The 19,268-nt window shown below is 60.1% G+C and overlaps 1 protein-coding gene across 6 annotated transcripts; it reads right to left on the minus strand.

The window, feature by feature from the left end:
* Positions 1-618: 618 nt before the first annotated feature.
* Positions 619-15,915, minus strand: ZBTB7B (zinc finger and BTB domain containing 7B). Of its 6 annotated transcripts, none has more exons than XM_074223352.1 (3): positions 15,879-15,915; positions 2,416-3,542; positions 619-1,888 (listed from the first exon to the last, which is right to left on the minus strand). In XM_074223352.1, exons 2-3 carry the CDS (start codon positions 3,534-3,536, stop codon positions 1,423-1,425), a joined length of 1,587 nt encoding a protein of 528 aa, XP_074079453.1. In that variant the 5' UTR covers positions 3,537-3,542; positions 15,879-15,915; the 3' UTR covers positions 619-1,422. The 6 variants fall into 6 exon arrangements, with proteins under 6 accessions (XP_074079453.1, XP_074079451.1, XP_074079448.1 ...); XM_074223350.1 differs by lacking the exon at positions 15,879-15,915 and adding an exon at positions 15,578-15,782; XM_074223347.1 differs by lacking the exon at positions 15,879-15,915 and adding an exon at positions 9,092-9,163.
* Between the last annotated feature and the right edge of the window lie 3,353 nt (positions 15,916-19,268).

Genomic DNA, 19,268 nt, shown 5'->3' on the forward strand with positions numbered 1-19,268 from the left:
TGGTCCCGCTACCCCCTCCCCTGACCCCCCTAGCCCGGGGGGAGAGGCCTGAGCAGCTGTGCAAATGGGCATGGGGTATAGGGGGAGGGGGAAGGAGGGGAAGACAGCACCGGCCCCTGAACCTGCTCCCCCCAGGGGTAGGGGCCACCAGGCCAGGGTGGGGGAATAGTGCAAGGCAGAGTTGGGGTGGGGGGAGGGAGGGGCCCCCCTTCCCAGCCCAATCAGCAGAGCCCAGGCCACTGTGGGGGTCCAGCACCCAGCGAGGACGAGGGCTGGAGAGAGCCCCCAGCACCCTCCCATCACCCCGGGAAATCAAGGGGGAATTAAAATTTTCAAACTAGATTTCAACAAGACCAACGAAAGATGCTATGTACAGAAGGGTGGGCGGACTGGAGCCTAGGAGGGGGAGACCCCCACCCAGAGCGGGGGAGGCCGGGAGGAGCGGGGCCGTCCAAGCCCGCCGCCGCCGCCAGGGGGCGCTGCCACGGGGGCACGGCGGCAGCCGCTCGCCCGCAGCCGCCGCCAGGGGGCGAGCGCGAGCGCCCGCGGAGAGCCGCCCGGCCCGGGCTGCCAGCTGCAGCGCCAGCCTGGGGGCGGCGTGAGTCAGGGGCGCGGCGGCGGCGGCGGCGGCGGCGGCGCGCACCTGGGCGGGGAGGCAGGGCCGGGCCAGGACGGGACGGAGCCCGGCCCGCCCAGCCCTCTGGCCCCGGGCGGGGAGCGGCGGGAACAAGACATTCCCTGCCCGGGGACGCGGGAGGGCGGGGGGCGGGCGGGGCTCCTCCGCGGCCCCGGGGGCGGGCGACAGGCACCCCGCCCCCCGCTCCTCGGACCCGTGACTCAGCGCCGGGCCCGGGGCGGCAGGGCGAGGGGCGCCGCCCCGTGCCCCCCGCGAGCCGCCCCACCTTCGCAGCACCCACTGCCGGGAAAAGGGGAACAGAAACCAGGAAGGAGGGTCGGGAAGGAGGGGCGGCTCCCCCCCGCACACAGCCCTACCCCCGGGGTGGGTGGGGCAGGGAGTTGGTCCCAGACCCCGCACCCCCAAAAACCCGCATAGCCGAAAAGGGAACCCCCATACATCAGAAATATATTATTGCTTCTAGATCCCCGGCAGAGCCAGGGCTGGGGCAGGGCCCCCGCTTGTACAATAGAGCTGTGTGTACATGTATATATATTTATATATATACAAACCATTATATATGTATATCTACACATATAGACTTGTCGCCCCGGGGGGCGGCGGCTCGGCCGGGGGCAGCCCAAACTCTTCCCTGTCGGTGGGACCAGCGGGCGCTGCCAAGGTGCGGAGGAGCGGCCGGGCCCGGTACCCTCCGAGGCAAAGTTCCCCGACGCGCAGTCCGGCCTGCGCTCCTCCGCACCGGTGCCCACCCCGCGACTCCACCCTGGTCCGACTCCTCTCCCCGCCTAGGAGGACTCCATGGCCCCCTCCGCCTGGGGCGTACTTGGCGCCCCCTCCTCCTCATCTTCTTCAGGAGGCCCCGGGGGCGGAGGAGGGGGCCCGGCCCTGGCTGGCTGCTCCCAGAAACGCGCCAGGGAGAGGCGGAAGTCATCCAGGTGCCCGTTGGAAAGGTCAAGGCCGGGGCCGCTCGGGGTGGGCGCCTGGGGCGGGGGGTAGTGAGGGGGCGCATCATCTTTTCTTCTTCGGCGGGTCCGGACCTCCAGGCAGTTCTGACCCTTCAGGTGGCGCTGCAGGTGGTCCTCCTTGGCGAAGGCCTTGTGGCACAGGTGGCATTCAAAGGGCCGATCGCCTGTGTGCAGGTGCATGTGGTTCTTGAGGTCATAGCTGTGGAGGAAGCGGGCCGGGCAGTGTGGGCAAGAGTATGGCCTCTCCCCGGTGTGCTTCCTCATGTGGATCTTCAGCTTGTCATTCCTAGGGGAGGGGAAGAGGGGGTGGGGTGGTGGAAGAGATAGGGTAAGGACCGGCAGGTGGGAAGAAGGCCTGGAGAAAGTCCTCGTGACCTCTGCATGGACCTGACTCACCTGATTTGGGTAGCTATCTACTCTTCCTACTCTCCCCCCATTCCCACTTTAGCTCCCACCCCTTCCGGTCTCTCAGGGCCATCCTGAAGCTGTTCTCAGACCTCGGGCTTCCTTTATTTCTCTCCCATTTAGCCCCTCCTCATTAACTAGCCGGTATCACTGAATGGGACTCGGTCAAGCTGAGACGGGGAAAAACAACTCAAAAAAAGTCACTTGCAAGTCAGGACATCTCCTTCCTGATGTCACGGTCCTCCTGGAGAAGGAAGGACAAACCACAAAGCCCTTGGCTCCCACCTCTGCCCTTGGCTGGGGACTCCAGTGAGGGGTTCTCCCCCGCCTTCCTGGGCTCTTCCTGGGGCTGGCACTCTCCATTACCCTTTTTCCCAGTGCTCCTTGGAAGAACGGGTGCCCTCTCACCTGGTGAACCTGACGCCACAGACCTCGCAGGCAAAAGGCTTCTCCCCAGTGTGGGTCCGCATGTGCCGGGGCAGCTTGCCTGCCCCGTGAATGATCTTGTGGCAGACTGGACATTCTTGGGGCATCTGGGAACGACGCTTGCGTACCAGCTTGTCCTGGCCATCTATCCCCGGCGTGAGGGCTTCGTGGTTCAGGGAATTCAGATAGGCGATCAGGTCAGGATCAATGGCATCCTCATCTGAGCCCAACTCTTCAGGGGACAGGGGGGGTGCCCCACTTGGAGCCAGCCCATAGGCTGGAGGGTATGGTAGATCTTCTTCTTCTTCCTCCCCCTCATATCCTTCATAGCCCAGGTGCCCCTCTGGGGGTGACCTGGCCCCAGCAGGGGGGCTGTAGCCATCCCCCAGTCCGATGCCACTTGCTGCCTCTTCCTCATCTGGGTAGGTGAAGGGGTGGGGGGGGATGGCAGCCACATCAGACACCAGATGGTTGGTTTGAGGCCTCTTTGTCTGCAAAAAGGCTTTTCGGGGCTTTCGGCTTCGTCGGGGAACAGGTCGTGTTGGGGGTGGGGGTGGTGGAAGAGGAGGGGGCAGGGTGCCGTCATCACCATTGGGCACCCGAGAGCCCACCTTGGCAAAGGCCTCCAGGTACTGGCGGGCTCTCTCACAGTCATCTTCATCGGGACCGGGCGCCTCCAGCCCACTCCCCTGCAGGATTTCAACACAGGCAGCAATGACACAAGGGATCTCCAGCAGTCTAGCTGCCTGCAGGACAGCAGGCATGTTGGCACTGCTGGTGGTGAGGGTGGCCGTGTAGGCAAACTCCAGCAGGGCTCCTAAGGCTTCAGGCCCCACAAAGTCCAGTTCGCAGACACCGGCACCTGGGGAGGTGGCCATCCCCCCACCGGCACCGGCGCCCCCACCCCCCTCGGTGAAGAGCTTCTTAAAGTAGTGGCTGCAAGCAGCCAGCACCGCCCGATGGGTTCTGTATTCAAGGCCCTGGGTTCGGATGGTGAGATCACACAGCTGGCCCAGCTGGCGCTGTTCATTCAGGCAGCTGAGTAACTCACTGCTGTGATCTGGGAAGGGAATCCCAATAAGATCATCTTCAGGGCTCCCCATCCTCACCTGCAGAGAGGATGGAAAGACAGGCATGAGTTAAGGTCAGGAGAGTGAGCTTGGAATTTTGAGGGAAGGAGAGGAGATGAGCTCCTTTAGCCCCATCAGCTACATCCCTCTGCCTTCAAAAAGCAACCAGTGGACAAAGAGAATACCTGGAATCTAGCCCCAGCTCTGCCACTAGTAACAGTGTGACCTTGAGCAAGTCACCAGACCTCAGATTCCTCATCTGGGGGTGGGGGATTATAATCACAGAATCAGAGCCATCATGGGATCATCTCTCACTTTACAGATGTAGAAACTGAGGTATAGAAAGGTTAGGAGAGCTGTCCAAATCATACAGGTAGGTAAAGCAGCAACATTATAGATTTGAATCCAGGTCCTTTGACTCCAGAGCCCAATACTTTACCCACTGCTGTGCTTCTGACTAAGCTCTTTCCAACTCAGACATTCTATGTCTCAATTCCTCCATCTGTAAAAAGGGGGAAATACCTCCAGGCTGCCTACCCTGCTGCTCCTACAGGTTTGTGTAGCTCAAATGAGGTGATGGACACAAGAAAGTCCTCCAAGAAAAGCACAAATCTAATAGATTTTTACCCTAATTTTTCTCCCTCAACCAAGGTTCTCCCCATCTGGAGTGCCCCTCCCTAGCTAGTGGACGGGAAATGTACAGCTCCCAGGGGCCCCCTACATCCTCTCCCCCCCCTCAACAATGGGGCCCGGGGAACAGCCACCAAGGGCGCTGGGGTGTCTCTGGTGCTTCCTGCCCAGAAGATAAGCATCTTGCCCGACCCCTCCCCCACTGACAATAGGCTTAGGCTCCACGCTCCTACCCCCTCCTCACAGATTCCAGCTCCCCCTCCCCCATTCCCAAGCAGGCAGGCGGCACCCCTGAAAGTGTCCACAGTAGGCACCAATCTGAGCCTCTTCCCCTTTTAAACCATTGCCATGGCTTACAGAGATGGGGTGAGGGTTACTGGGGGATGAATGATGCCTTTTCCACTCTGACACTGAGGAGGAGAGCACAGAAAGGGGTGGAGGGAACACGGAGTCCAGCAGATTGGGACAAGGAAAGCCCGGGAGAGTCTTTTGTCTCTGGGGTGTATCATGGTGGCCTTCAACCCTCTCACCACTGGTCAGGTAAAAAGTTAGTCCAGAGCTTGTATTCTATGGAGATTTACCGTTTCCAGGGCGCTTTCCCCACAGTAACCCGGCAATACAGGTTGCATAAGGATTACCATCTCCATTTTGAAACTGGGCCCCTGAGAGGCAACCTGACTCACCTAGGTCACCTCAGAGTCCAGACTCCAACCCCCATAATTCAACATCTTTCCATTCTATTTTCTGCCTCTTCAATGGAGAAGGGGGGGAACCCCAGAACTCATTGGGGAAAGATTTCTTCAACTCATAATGAATGGCATGGACACAGCCCCCAATTCTCTCCAAATAGGGGCTGGGACTCAGGAGACTTGGACCTGAGTGCCAGCCTTGCCACCAGCTCATAGCGTGACCTTGGGTACATCAATTCCCCTCATCTGCAAAATGAAGGCCTTGAAGCCGACCATGGCCAAGGTCCCTTCCAACTCGGCATTTTATGTCTCTGTTACCTCTGCCACTCCCACAGCAGCTGCCCAGCCCTGGCCAGCCATGGGGACTTGGTTATTTGGGGGAGGGGGGAATAAGGCGGGGCCCCAAGTTTCCTCATTAAGATACAAGAGCAGCATTGTGTCTATGTGACGGCTCTCCTGTGCACCTCCCTGATTGCAAAGCCCAGGGTACGGTTCCCCCGCCCCCAAGCCTTGAGCAAGCAGCTGCCCACATGTGTTTCTGGGGGGTAAGGGAGTCCAGGTTGCACCCCAGCATCTACAGGCATCCCATTCCCCAACTCTGAAGCTAGCCCCAGGAGTGAAGCACTGGGGAGGCCCCCCTACTTAGCTCCAGCCTTTGTAAGAGGTTCTTGTGACTAAGGACCACTAGGACTTTGCAGAAGTGGAAAATTCACAAAACCTGAGGTGGGCAGCAAGAGTGGCCCAGTTGGGACCCTGGGCTTACACTCCTCTGAGAGGAGGAAAAAAGTGAAGGAGGCAGGAAAAGAGGGAGGGGCCATCTTGGCTGTCCATTGGCCATGGACTGGGGCACCCTCCGGCACACGGCTCTTTCCACTCCCTCCTGTGCCCCCCCCCAACTAGTTCCCTTTGCTGAGCCTTCCCTCCTTCTCCCACCCCAGGGGCGATCTCCTTGGCAACCTGGTGTGGCGGGGGTGCTGATTGGCTGACCCCACCGTCAGGTCACGGGCGCAGCTTGGTTCACCACGCAGCTCTCACAGGCTCAGGCAAGAGTGGGTGTTTAACTCCTTAATGCCACACCACTGCCCATTCTAAGGGGTATCAGTTAAAGGAGGGGGAGGAACAAAACAAGAGAAGGTGTGGACAGGTAGTGGAATAAGGCACAGACCATCCTTCCTCCCTATTTCCCACAGGACCCTGGCACCTATGCCTATATGAGTGATACCTGGAGTTAAGTTGGTGCCAACCAGGCTAAGGGGGCATAGTCCCAGCTTCTGGGAAGTGTTTAGTGGCACTGGAGACCTTTCTCCTGGGGCACGGTGTTAGTGCCAGGGTGCCCACTCCCCCTCGGGCAACCTGCCCACCTCTCCATCCCAGAGCACCCAGCCCCCAACGCCTCATGAGGGCGGCCCCATCCCCACCCTGCCTGGCATGCCCCCTCTTGCTAAGACCTCGTGGGCATGGACGGGTGTGGTAGTAGTTGGGGGGTGGGGAGGGCAGCTGTGCTGGGGGTGCCAGGGAACCAGGCGAGGTCTGTTTGGTCTGTTTGCCTTAGGGGGGGACGGGAAGCTGGGGGCCCCGCCCCAATCTTCCCCCCTTGCCAGCCACCCCCCCACCCCCACCCCCCCAGGCTCCCCTCACTGTCAGGCCTGCTCGACCGGCCGGGCAGGTGGGCAGCTCTCTTGAAACTGGGCCCTGAGTCAAATCTGCCCCATCTTGGTTGGGGGGGGGTATAATAAAGGGATGAAGGGGGGAGACCAATATCTAGCTACCCTCCATGGTGCCAGTGGGCAGTAACCAGGCCATGCCTATTTCACCGGAGCCAAAAGGGCAGAGGCCATTAGCCCTGAATTTGGATAAAGTAAAGTAAAGTTGCCCCAGAGGCCAACACCAGGACAGTACTCATTCTAGGGACTTGAGGGTTATAATAAATAGCAGGATCCATGATGCTAGTAGGTGCTGGCTGATGGGCAAGTTTAAGAGCCCTGGACAGTTGAGTAAAGCAAGCTGACCACTACCTCCCCCACCCCTGGGATTAGGGGAACCAGTTTAGTGGGGTGGAGCCAGGATTATGGGGTAAGGGAGGAAATAAATAGTGTACTAAGATTCAAGCATACATTTACTTTTCCCCATTCCCCAACATTGTCAAATTCCCATATTAGGATTAAGATTGAGCACAGGGTGCCTCTCTGTATGTGTGTGTGGGGGTCATCATTTGAGATCTAGAGCCTAGAGCTAGCTAGAGCTTCAAGGTTTGGTTTGATTTTTTCAAGAGAAGTATTTAAGGTCTCATGGATTTGGAATAAAAGTAGGAAGATACTCAACCAAAACTGCAAAGATGAAGAGACTGAATACCTCCAGCTCCCCTTCCCCCATGCTTCTCTCTCCCTCCAACCCCACCCCCACCCCATCTCCAGCTTCAGGTTTTCTTCCTGTTTTTGTGGAGTTCGCTTGCACGAAGCGCAGGCTTTGGCCTGTGGCTGGACCAGGGGATAGGTGGCGGGGGTGGTGGAAGGACAACCAAAGAGCCAAACCAGTTTCCCCAAAGACCTAGCAACCCATTGTCTTCATTGGACTTTTCTGCCCCACTCTCAAACTGAGGACTGGCACTTGGATTCCAAGGGCAATTGGTAAGACAGAGAAGTGTGGGGAGAGGATAGACAGAAAACCCATCTTCCACTCTACGTATCTTGACTTCTGGGCTTCAGAGAAGGCCCTTTTAACCCACGATGCTCAAAGGACCAGTGATCTCCAACCCTAGCCCCTCCAGCTTTTGCCTGCCTCCCCCCACCCCTTCCCCCCTCCTAACCTCACCACCCCCAGAACTCACACTTCCTGGGGGCCAAGACAGGGAGGGGAGAGACCGCAAGCCACGAAGGGGGAAGGAGGTGAGAGGAGATGGCTGCTTCCCGGGGGTTAAACTAACCCCCCCCCAGGTCCCTCATTCCAATCATCTGGGTACTCAAGAAGGAAGAGACCTTGGTGCCCTCACTTTTTTCTTTCCATGACACAAGCCCAGAGCCACTTAGGTTTCTAGTAGAGGAGAGAGAGAGAGAGATGGAGGAAGACAATGATGGTGATAAGCGCGGGTTAAGACCTCCACTTCCCCCAAATACCTTTCATGGTATACCTCTTTACCCTCCAGCTTCCCCTACCCACTCCAAATCTGAGACTCTAAATCCCCCTTTTTTTGGGAGGGGGTCCCCTAATCCTCTACTGTCCACTCTACCACTTTCTATTTTCTGTCTCTCTCCTTCCCAAAATTTATCCCTTCCTCTTCCCCTTGTTTCCAGAATGTTCTGGGCTTTCCCAGATCGCTATTCTCTACTCAATCCTACCAACACTGATGTCCACTCTTCTTTCCCTTCAGGCCCTTCCTAAAACTTGTCATCTTGCTCATCCAATCCTCTATATATCTCCCCCAGACCTTCTCAGTTTCTTCACTCAAGTGTAGAAGGCGATAGATGAATGGAGCACATCACAGACACAAAAATCAGAGCCAGAGTTGTTTCTTCAAGACCTGGCAGTGCCATAGGAGGCAATGCCATTAGTCAAAATCCTCATGCCAGTCTCTTGGATTAAAGAAGGGATAGAGGGAGGGGAATAGAAAGAAGGATAGAGGGGGTGGGGTGGGGAACAGTGAGAGCGGATGTGTGTGGGGGGGGGTGGGGACATGCTTAGACCGTCAGATTTTCCAACCCTGGAACCATCGGACTTCCCCGGGGGGCACCCCACTCTGCCTATTATCCCCTCAGGAAGACCCCAGGATTCTAGCTATTCCAGCCAACTCTCTCCATGAAGGTTTAGCCAATGTGCCCAAAGGTGCCAGGGTCTGCCCTGCTGCCCCCCCCCTTGAGGCTCGGCGTCTGTGGGGCGGGTAACCGAGCCGCCTGGTAACCCCATACCCGCCATGCTGCCGGCAGAAACCTGAGCCCCCCAGCCCCAGAAGACACCCCAGCCTGGTCCCCTGAGCCCAACTCCCTGGTCTGGTCGGCCTGCCAACCCTATCTTCCCACCCCAACAATCACCTAGGACGGCTCCCTCAGGGTCCATTTCTCTCCTGTCTTTCTGCTTCTCTGGTCCCCTCAAATCTCTCAAACCTCTCCCCAGACATCCCAGTACCCTCTGTCCCTTCATTTACCGCATCTCCCCAGGAATGGAATCTCTTCGTCTCCCCCAGACTGTTTTCAAGACTTTGCCAGTCGACCCCAATTCTTCCAAGACTCACTAGGGCTTCAGTCTCCTAGTCCCTGGGGAGCGGGCCCCACTCACCTGCACACTGAGGGGCGGTGGCTGCAAGTCGTCCTGGGCCCCTGGGGGGAGCAGGCAGGGGGGGGAGGCTGGGCTGGGGGGGTTGATGGGCGGGTTGGGGGCGGGATGGGGGGGCAGGCCGTTCCCCAATCCAGCTCCCTTCTTCAAAGAGGCCGCCCACGACCTGGCCCGGCCCCTCCCCCCAGCAGCCTTAACCCTCTGGGTGCTGGCCCTCCCCCCCTCCAGGCTTGGAGGGAGGGGCCGCTGGGAGGGCCAGCAACCGTGGGAGAAGGACCCAAGAATCTGGCAAAACTCTGCCTTTGGCACCATCACTACCACCTCCTTTCGCCCTTTCCTCCCTCCCCCTAACTCTGGAAGGGGAAGCAGGTGAGGGGGCAAGAAGGATAAGGAGCTGGGGGTGAGCAGAGAACTGCGACACTGAGCAAAAACAAATATCAAAATGTATTTGGTGGCCTGGGAGAGACAGAAAGAAGTGGGACTGGGGAGGGCAGATAAGTCTCGGAAAGAAAGGAGGGGGAGATTTGGAAGAGGCTCAGAAAAGGGATGAAAGAGAATAGAGGGGAGGAGCAGAAAGCCGACAACCTTCATGTTTCTGATGCCCAGGTCTCAGACCCTTAGGAGCCTCATTAAGGAATAGGGCCCCCCACCCCCCATGGGAGCTGGCCAGACCCTCCCACCCTGGTGACAGGCTCAAGCCCTCAGGGGCCAGGCGGGGCAGCACCCCGCCCTCCCTATAGCCTCACCCCAAACCCACTCACATACCACAGCTCCTGGCCTGGGTGCCTGCCCCTGCCAACCAGGCCAGGGGGCAGCAACTGTACCAACCCCCAAAGGCCAGGGGGATATGGGGTATAGTGTCTTCTCTAGGGGTAAGGGGAGGGGAGCATCAGGCACTGAAAGAGGAAGGAGCTAGGAGGGGGCATCTGCTGGGAAGGGCCTGGCCCCACCTCTTGCGCAAGACTATTGCCATCCTGGCCAGTTGGGTTGGGTGGGACCTGCCCGGGCCTGAGGAGGGGCACCCAGGACTCTGGTCCTAGCTTAAAGTAGGGGCATGAACAAAGAGGCTCCCTTTCCCTGGCTTTCAGGGACAGGTACCTTGAGGTGGGAGGTTTTGAAATTGGGGGATTCCCTCCAATCCAGGCATAGCTGACTAGGCACTGGGTTGAATTGGTTTTTGCTGGGGCCTGGGAAGGGAACAGGGTGGGGAGACTCTCAGCAATGTCCCCTGAAATGCCCCCTCCCCTTCTCTCCTGCTGGCAGTTGGCACTGTGCCCCTGGCCAGCTGCCCCTCACCAGCTCCCTGCCCGGTTGGCACCTACCCACCAGGATGCTGGCAGTACTGCCCTCCCCCCCAACCAATCCTCCTGCTCCCAGGATCCTCATGCCAAGTCTAGGGTAGGGGGTGGGGGAAGGTTATATTACCCTTCATGCCAGCCTGGCACAGCCTTGGACCCCTAGGTCCCATAGACAGACAAGCCTAGAGGCCCCTGGTTCCTTGAAGCCCTCCCTCTAGAGGTAGCACTTATTTCCAGGTCTCCATAAACACAATCATGGAGAACCTGCAGTCAGTGATGGGCGGTTATCTATAGCAGAACAGTGGAGGCCCTACTCCCCCAGGGTGGGGGAGGGGGGTGTGTTCTCAGGCACCAGATGCCAGGCTACAGGCACCCCCGCCACCTCGGCATCTGCTTGGACACCAAAGTCCCTGCAATTCTCATTGGGTTCCCTGGAGCCCCTGTGCCTGGGAGGGGGTGGGTGGGGCAGTACTTTGCCCTTTGATCCCCATAAAGAGAATGAGCAGAGCCTGGGGCAGGTGAGGGGGTTCACAAGATGCCCCCCAATTTCATTTCCCCTGGGGGCACCTGGGTAGGGCGTGGGCATTTCTGGGGTGGGGCCACAAGAGGAGGGTGGGTGGAATCTTTCTTCCCAGAGGGCATAAATGACATTGGCATCAGGTTCACGCAAATTGTGGGTGTCATGAAGTCACAGAGAAGGCCAAAGGAGTGTGAGGTGGCTGGGGGGGGTACAAATAGGGAGAAGATCTATCCTACCTAACTCTATCTTAGTCTTTATCCCACTTCCAAAATTTTCAGCTTGTTCTTCCAGCAACTCCAGCCTGACTACAGATCCCGGTATGCTACATGAAACTCCCTGGTGCACCATGGGAGTTGTAGTTCACTTGAGCCACTCTGGCCAATATAGGTGCTCTCTTTCCTCCACACTACCCCCCCCCAACATTGAAGTAGCAGGCAGGGTGGCATATAGCATTGGAAGATGGGCAAGGATTCCTGAGGAGCCTAGGTTTGGGAAAGCCGGGATGGAGAAGGAACACATGGGGTGGGAAGCAAGCAACCCCCTACCCCAGGGCCCAAACATAGGGGAGGCGAGGAGGAAGGAAGGAGGAGAGGATGTCTGTTGAAAGGGGTATATGGGTGGGGTGGGGGTGTAGGAGGGGAAACAGGAAGGAAACTAAAGCCAGAGACATGAGGCCCCTAGAACAAAGGCCTAGGGGAGCCCCCACTCAGAAGTCTTGCAGGGACTTGGGGGTGCCCCACAATGGTACTGTCCACTTCAGCAGCTGACTCAGTTGTCATACATGAGTACCAGGGGGCACCATGGCAAGGGGGAAGGAGGCATCTCTTATCTCCTGGATACTGGGGTCCAGTTTACTAGGGCCTAGATGTGACGGTGCTTGATTTCAGTGTGGCCTCTTTTCCTGGCATACAAATTTAGTGGGTACTGCCTTCTTCCTTTTCTATAGCCCCCTTCCCTAAAGTCATTAATCCTTTCCTGAAATGCATAATGTGTGACTAGTCTGACTGACTCTTATCTTTCTGCCATCCTGTCCTTTGGATCTGGCCTCCGAACCTGGTTAATTGTGGGATTCAGCATCTAAGGATGCTAGTAGGGGGAGACAAGTGATAGTACTGGAGATGCTGGCTAGCCTGTATGGTCAATTATGGCCACGTGGCTTTGTTGAGTTAGCCCTCAGTGTAGAGGTCAAGAGGGAGAGACTAACTCTTCCCTCAATAAGAGATGATGGCATACTGTGGATAAAATTCATCCCCCCAAATGCCAGAAGCCATGCCAACAGCAAGAGTCTAACTTCGGGCCTATCTCTTTTTTACTCCCTTGTGACCTATTTTATAGATAGTGTTGGTTCATGGAGTGGGGGAGGGGGTGATGAGTGCCTTTCTCCAAGTCATTGTCAAGGTGTCTGCTCACATAAAAGGCAGACAGGTCTGGGGGGTGGGGTGCCAAGACTGAGGTGTAGGACTGGCTATAAGGTCCCTGTCAAAGTAATATGGTTGTTTTGAGATCATCCCTCCTCTGACATCTAGAAGTTTCCTATGCATAGAGGAGATTCCCACTGAGACAACTTGCCTGGCATAGGGGGATAGGAACCTTTCTTGTTCCTTCAAGACTCATGAGGGTGGGTGGCAAGTGTTTCCCTCCTCCCATTCCAGGCCTGTCTTGGTTCCTGGTTTCATTTGTGTAGTTGAGAGGAGGTGGGGTGGGGATAGGGGGTTAAGGGGGGGGGGGGGGGTAGTAAGGCAGTTTCAAACTGTCCGGGCAAAACGTCAAGTTTACTCACAAGTTTACTCAGCAAGAGGGAGAAGAGGCCAGGGCAGACACACCCATGCCAGGGTCTTATCCATCTGCCCATCCCCACCTTCCTTCCCCACCCCTCTGCCCAGCCTCAGCTGGAGTCAGTAACAGGTCCCCTCACTCCTTCATTATTACAGCCTGGTAGAGCTCAGGTAGTCTTGAATCTGGGGAAAGGCTCTATATGCCAGGTGGGCTCTGTCCTGGAAGCCTGCTGGGAGGTTGGGCCCGGCAGAACTAGAGGCCTTAGTCCTGGGGCCAGCACCCTGGCAAAATGCCCACCTACTTACCCACCTGGGTGGGGCCTCTGACTCTTGATCCCTATTCCTTAGGCCTCTCAGAGGCAAAGGGCCAGGGGAACTGGGCCTTATGCCTACAGGAGGGGAGGGGGAACACGAGGCCCTCCTCCCTCCATCTGGGCAGCTCTCTGTGACAGTGACCTCTGACCTCCAACTCCCAACCACATACTGTTCCCTGCTTGCAAATCTTATACCATCTGGGAGCCAGGAGGTGCTACTGGTGGTGCATCGGACTGGCTTGGGATTGGGATGGGGGCTAGCCCCTTTATCTGACCTACTTCCCTTTCCTTTCCACCTGCTTTTATTCTCCTTTCAGCTCTCCCCAAATCTTCACTGTCCCCACCCAGAGGCGCCCCACCCCCCATGCCTACCAGGGGGGCACCCCTCCCCCACCCTTCCCTAGGGTGCCAAGTATAAGCACACAAAGGGCCCGATGGTGCATTGTTAGCCCAGCCCCCGCTGCCCGCCGCGCCCTCCTAGGGCAGGCATCGTGCCAAGGAGAAGCTGGGGGCCCTTGAGTACCAGGGGGCACCATGGCGAGGGGGAGGGGGCAGCTCTTATCTCCTGGACACTGGGGTCCGGTTCCCCAGGGCCTAGACCTGACGGTGCTTGATTTCAGTGCGGCCTCTTTTCTTGGCATACAAATTCAGTGGGCACTGCCTCCTTCCTTTTCTAGAGCCCCCTTCCCTAATGGTGTTAACCCCTTCCTGAAACCCCAGAGCAAGAGGGAAAGGGCGGTGCCCAGGGGCGCCCAAGGGAGGGGGCAGTGCCCAGGGGTGCCCAACGGCTGCACGGTGCCCACGGTAACCATCTAACACACAGGTGGCGCTGGGGGAGTCTGGGGTCCCCGGGGCCAGAACGGAAGGCGGTAGCAGAGATTTCTCCGAGGTTTCATCAGCTGCTCCGGGGGGAGTTCCCCCCATTCCACTCTCTCTCCGGTTGGCACCGAGAGGAACTACCAGGGCAGCCGCCACCAATGCCCCCCAACCGTGCACGCAACAGCCTGCTCCAGCTCGGAGCAGCCTGACACTGGTGCCCACCCTCCCTCCCGACACCTCCATGCCTGTTCCCCTTTGGCAGTGCCAGGCAGGTAGAGGGGTGACCAAACCAGTTGGGGGGGAAGAAGCCAGCCCCATAATCCTCCAGGCTTTGCTCCCCTCCACTCCTCCCCCCAGCAGAGTTCCTGTCCCAGTTTAACCCCTCCCTGCCCTGCAGCCCCCCTCGGCTCCCGGGAGGGGGAGGGGCGGCGCTGACTCATGCCCAGCCGCGGGCCAGGGGTCCCAGGCAGGAGGACGCTCATTCCGGAAAGCCCTCCACCTGGCCCGGAAGCCAGGACCGCCCGCCGGCCTCCCTGTCTCCCCCTCTCCTCGGAGCACCCACTTCCGGTGTCCCAAACTAGGTCAGCAGCGCTCGTTTCCTGTGGGTCAGCGAGCCCCGGCGCCTCTGCCCCTCCCCTGCCCCGGACCCAGGCTCCCCGCCCCCCGGGGCGCCCCGAGGTCTCACCACGTCTCAGCCGCCCTTTGATACGTGGGGGGGGGGTTGGGGGAGCGGGGACCCCGCCCTCTCTCCAAACACCAGCCGGGCAGGGGCGCCGGGGCTGGCACGTGTCCGGGCACAACCCGCTGCCCACGCCGCCCCCCTCCACTCCGGAGCCCCCCCTCGCTCCGGCCGGGACACGTCGCTCTCCGACTCGGGGTGGGGTAGGGGTGGGAGGAGGGAAAGGGCCGGAGACTCGGCCAAACACCCCCCCACCCCCGATCCCCCTTCAAAACCCACCCGTGCATTCGCGTGATCCCACTTGGCCGAGGCGGCGGCGACCCCCTCCACGCGCGCGCACCCACGGGTGGGGGCAGGTGCTCCGGCGCCGGGGACGGGGGGCTGAGGGGGGGAAGAGCCCCTCCCAGCGGCCGGCCCGGCCTCGGTCCCGGTCCTGGTCCCGGTCCCGGTCCCGGTCCCGGTCCGGGCGGTGAGGCGGCGGGCGGCCCGGGAGCCAAGGGGCGCCCCGCGAGCCAAGGGGCTCCCCGGTCCGCAGGAGCGGAGGGAGCGGGGAGGGGGCCGGGCCGGGGGCTCCGGCGCGGGGAGCGGGCGGGAGCCAGAAGCCCCCAGTGCAGCCGGTAACTTTCCCCGGGCCGGTTCCTCCTGGCACCCCCTCCCGGCCGCTGGCGGGGGTCCAGCTCCCCGCGCCGGGGCCAGGGAGGGGGCCGCGTCCTAGTTAGACTCAGCGTTTCCATGCCCCCCGGCCCGGCCCCCGCCGAGGGTCCCCCGACATCCCCGAGCTGGGGCGGGGGGCGCGCGGGCAGAGCCGCTCCCAGCCGCCCCGGGGCAGCCGGGCCCGGAGAAGTGCGGAGAAAGTTCCCGGGAAGCCGGGCCGGGAGCCGCGGCGGGGGGTGGGGGGGGCGGCTCCGCAACCCCCTCCCAGCCGGGCCAGCTCCTCACGGAGGGCGCCCCAGAGAGGCTGGGGGGGGGCCTGCGTCTGTGGCCCGGCCGAGCGGGGTCCCCCCTCCACAGGGCGACAGAAGGACACTGCGGTGGAGAAGGGGAACCCCGAGCCCGCGAAGGGAAGCAGAAGGGGGGCACTCACCTCTCTGCCGTCGGGTCTGTCCGCCGAGGTCTGGGAGGCGCGGGGTGTAGGGCACTGGCTGTCCCCCTCCAGGCCCTGCGGGCTCGGGGGGACCTAGGGGGCCGGAGCCTCGGGGCTCTGCTCCAATATTGGTCAGAAGGCCGCGGGCAGTCCGCTGGCTGCTTGCTCCTGGGGGGCTCCTCCTCCGCCTCCCTCTGCCTCCTCCTGCCTCCCGCCCCCCCTCGGCTGCTGGGAGCCGCTCATCCACCTGGCTCCCACCCACCCCACCCCCCCGCCCCCACCCCCCCCGGGCCCGCCTCACCTGTCCTGCTGTCTCACCTGTCCTCCAGCCTCCTTTCCCCCCATCCCTCCCTCCCTCCCCCCGCCCTCTCCTGCAGCCCCCCCCACTCCCCTCCCCAGCCCTAGCAACACCCTCTGTCACTTCCTGGTTTTCCACCCCCCCCTCGGGCCCCCCCCTCCGCCCAATAAGGACATAAACTTCAACCCCTTAGTCCAGCCTGTCCCTCCAGGACACTGCGCGGCCTGTCCCTCCCTCCTTCCCCCCTTCTGGTCTCCCCTCTCCTTCTCTTTTGCCTTTTTCTGTTCTTCTCTACTCTTTTCTCTTCTTTCCCTCTCTCCTTCTTTTTCCCCTTCACCTGCCGCGGTACCTCTTCCCCTCTCCCTCCTCCTGCCGCTATCTCCCCCAGTCCACCTTAACCCAAACCCCACCCTCTACCCCATCCAACCCGAGGGGGATGCCCCGCCCCCGCCCCCTTAGCTCCCCCGCCCAGCTCTTGTATTGGTCGAAATAGCCATCACTTGAACTCTCGGTCCCGCCCCACTCTTGGCCCTTGGGGAGAGGGGAGGGGCTTCTGGTCTGGAATGGTACCGGGAGAAGGGGGGGGTGGGGACCTTGTCGGCTGCGGCCTGGGCACCAACCCCTCCCCCCTTCCCCCTAGTGCTCCCATCCAGTCCCAAAGGGCTCTTCAAAGGGTGGGACAGCAACAGAGAGGGAAGTGACTTGAAAAGGAATTAATGGCAGGGTTGGGGGGAGATTGATCTGGGGGCGCAATCAGGGATTCTGTGTAGGGCAAGAGAAGGGTGGTAAACCAGAGCAGGGGAAATAATCAGGTCACAGCAGAAGCCCAGCAGCAGGAGGGAGGGAAGGGGAGGGTGGAGTCACCAATGGCCAAGGCCTGAGATCCATGTCCCTCACCACCCCCCCACCCCCCATCCCCTTAGACTGGAGGGAAGGGGTCTGGACTTGGAGACTTCATTACGTGTCCCTCCCACACGCGTCACGGTACCCCACTGGGTGGGGACCTACGCCTAGGCTAAGCACGAAGGCAGGACTCGGCCTCCGAGTTCCAGCCCCTGTGCCCGGCTGCGGCCTTGGCACCGCCAGCGGGGAGAGGCTGAGTTCATGGAAGGGGGCGGGGGAATGGGGATGGCACGTTGCTTTTTCTCCCCGCCCCTCCTCTCCCAGCTCCAGAGCCTTGGATTCCTTTCACCTTTCGATAGTTAGGGAAACTGAGGCCACGGTGGAGGAATGTTCAAGCCGGGATGCGACCCGGAGACTAAAGCTGCGAAGGGGTGCAGCTTGGGGAGGGGAGAAAGAGTTTGTGGCAGGACGGCCACCTGAGGGAGGGCGGGCACTTGGTACTTCACCCTGTTCCCGACCAAAGGTACGCGAGCGGACTGGGAGGCTCCGTTAGGAACCGGGAAGGACCCCTCCCACCCCAGGCCAGCCGGCCCGGTCCTCTTCCCATTCGGGTCAGGCCGAACCGGGTCAGATTCGCTCTTTTCCTTCTCTTCTCTTGCCTTCCTCTCCTGGTCCCGGGGGCTCCCTGCCCCCCCCCCAGCAGGTGGCTTCGCGGGACACTAGCTGAACCTGTTGGACCACAATGGGCGGCGTCGCGGGGGCCTGGGCCCTCACCCTGGCTGACCTGGGATCCCCTGGCTAGGGGGAGGGGAGGAGCTCGGGTCCGGGCCCCTCCCTCATCCACACTCCCTCCCTAGCCGGCCGTGACTCAGCCTCGGGGCCGCTGCCCTGCGCCCCAGCCAGGGGCGGAAAGTGTGAGGCGCCCCAGAGGGCCCAGGCCAAGGCAAACAGCCCCCCACCCCCAGACATTATCTCACTGGAGAATTAGGGGGGTGAGGTTCTGGGGCACTTAAGGGGTGTGTGTGTGAAGGGGTGGGAATACTGCTTCGGGAGATCCGCTCCAGGTTTTCCATCCGTTCCCATTGCTCTCCGCCCCCCTCCCCCTCCCCCCGCCCCCTCCCCCACCCCCCCACCCCTCAGTCCCTGTGTAGATGGTCAGGGAGTTTCTCCGGGTTTTCTTCCCGGCCTCAGCGGACAGAGTCCGGTTTGTAAGGACTTGGAGGGAGTAGAGTCCAGACCCGGGTTTCTTCATTTCTTCCCTACCTCCTGGGACAGGCCGGCCTGGGGAAGGGCCGGTGCCAGGCGAGAGGGGGCAGTGCCAGGGGCACACTCGAAATCAAGAAAGCGCTATGCCAGGGGCAGAGTAGAACTGAGTCAGCGGAGAGGGCTCGCACAAGGGGCGGAGGGGGCCAAGAGGAAGCGCCAGGGATAAATTGGCACAATAAATAATGACAAGTAATGACAACTGACATTTATATAGCGCTCTTACAGTAAAGTCTCTTCTGAGCCCCACTCCAGCCCCGGGAGGTAGGCATGGCGTAGATTAGAATCCCCATTATACAGATGAGGAAACAGGCTCGCGCTCTGGCTCGCTCAAGGTCACACTTCTAAGGGCTGGAGAAGGTTGCGGTGACCTCCTAGGTTGGTGCAGGCAAGGCTGAGTCCAGCCTCCGCCACCAGCTACTCTTCCCCCCCTCTCCTCCTCCCCTCCCCGCCAAGGTCGGGCTACAGGGTAGCAGAAGCGAGGAATTTCAATCTTCATTTCCCTAAGAATCCCAATCATTCCGGTTCTCTCCTCAGCCTCTATCTTCACCATTATATCCCCTGCAGCTCCTCCCTCCATCCCCAGTCCATCCAAGGAAGCCCCTCGGACCTTCCGAGTCTTCTCTCTTCAGTCTCCAGCCTACGGTTCCCTGGGGATCCTGGCTCCGAGGGAGGAAGGTGGGGCAGGAGATCCAGACTAAACTGTCCCCGTTTCTTGACATCCTAAACCAAACGGTCGAGAGCATCTGAAGTAGAAAGATTCAGACTTATCCCCAATTCCCTTCCCTCGAAATCCAGGCCCCCTTCGGTCTCTTGCCACCTCGACTTGCTGGGTTGGAACTTGGCCCCGGGTGCTGTGAGAGGCCTGCAGGGACCTCCAGGAGAAAGCAGCGGAGAGGGGAGCTCCAGACTCCCCAGGCTGAGCTGGGTCCTCCCCTCTCCCATCCCTTTTTCTAGACATACCCACCCAGATAGGTAACCACTTGGGGATGGAGGAGAGGACGGGGTGAGGTAAGTGACCCGAAAAAGAAGGATATTTGCCTGGAGAATGCAGTTGGCAGTGGGAGCTGCCACCCCATCCTCTGGAGAAGGCGCAGCCACTTTGGAGATAAATGCTCTGAGAACTAAGGAAATGTTTTGGGGTGTGGAAGGAAGGGGTTCTGCAGGAGTGTGGCTCTGGAGAGTCCTGCCTTTTGGGATTGGGAGAGTCAGCCACCCCCTAGTAGGGAAGCTGGGACCCCAAAAGACTATACCTGCTGCGCCCACCTCTTAACTTCTGGCCCCCTC

This window comes from Macrotis lagotis, chromosome 2 (genome assembly GCF_037893015.1).
Source record: "Macrotis lagotis isolate mMagLag1 chromosome 2, bilby.v1.9.chrom.fasta, whole genome shotgun sequence".
Classification (NCBI taxonomy): Eukaryota; Metazoa; Chordata; class Mammalia; order Peramelemorphia; family Peramelidae; genus Macrotis; species Macrotis lagotis.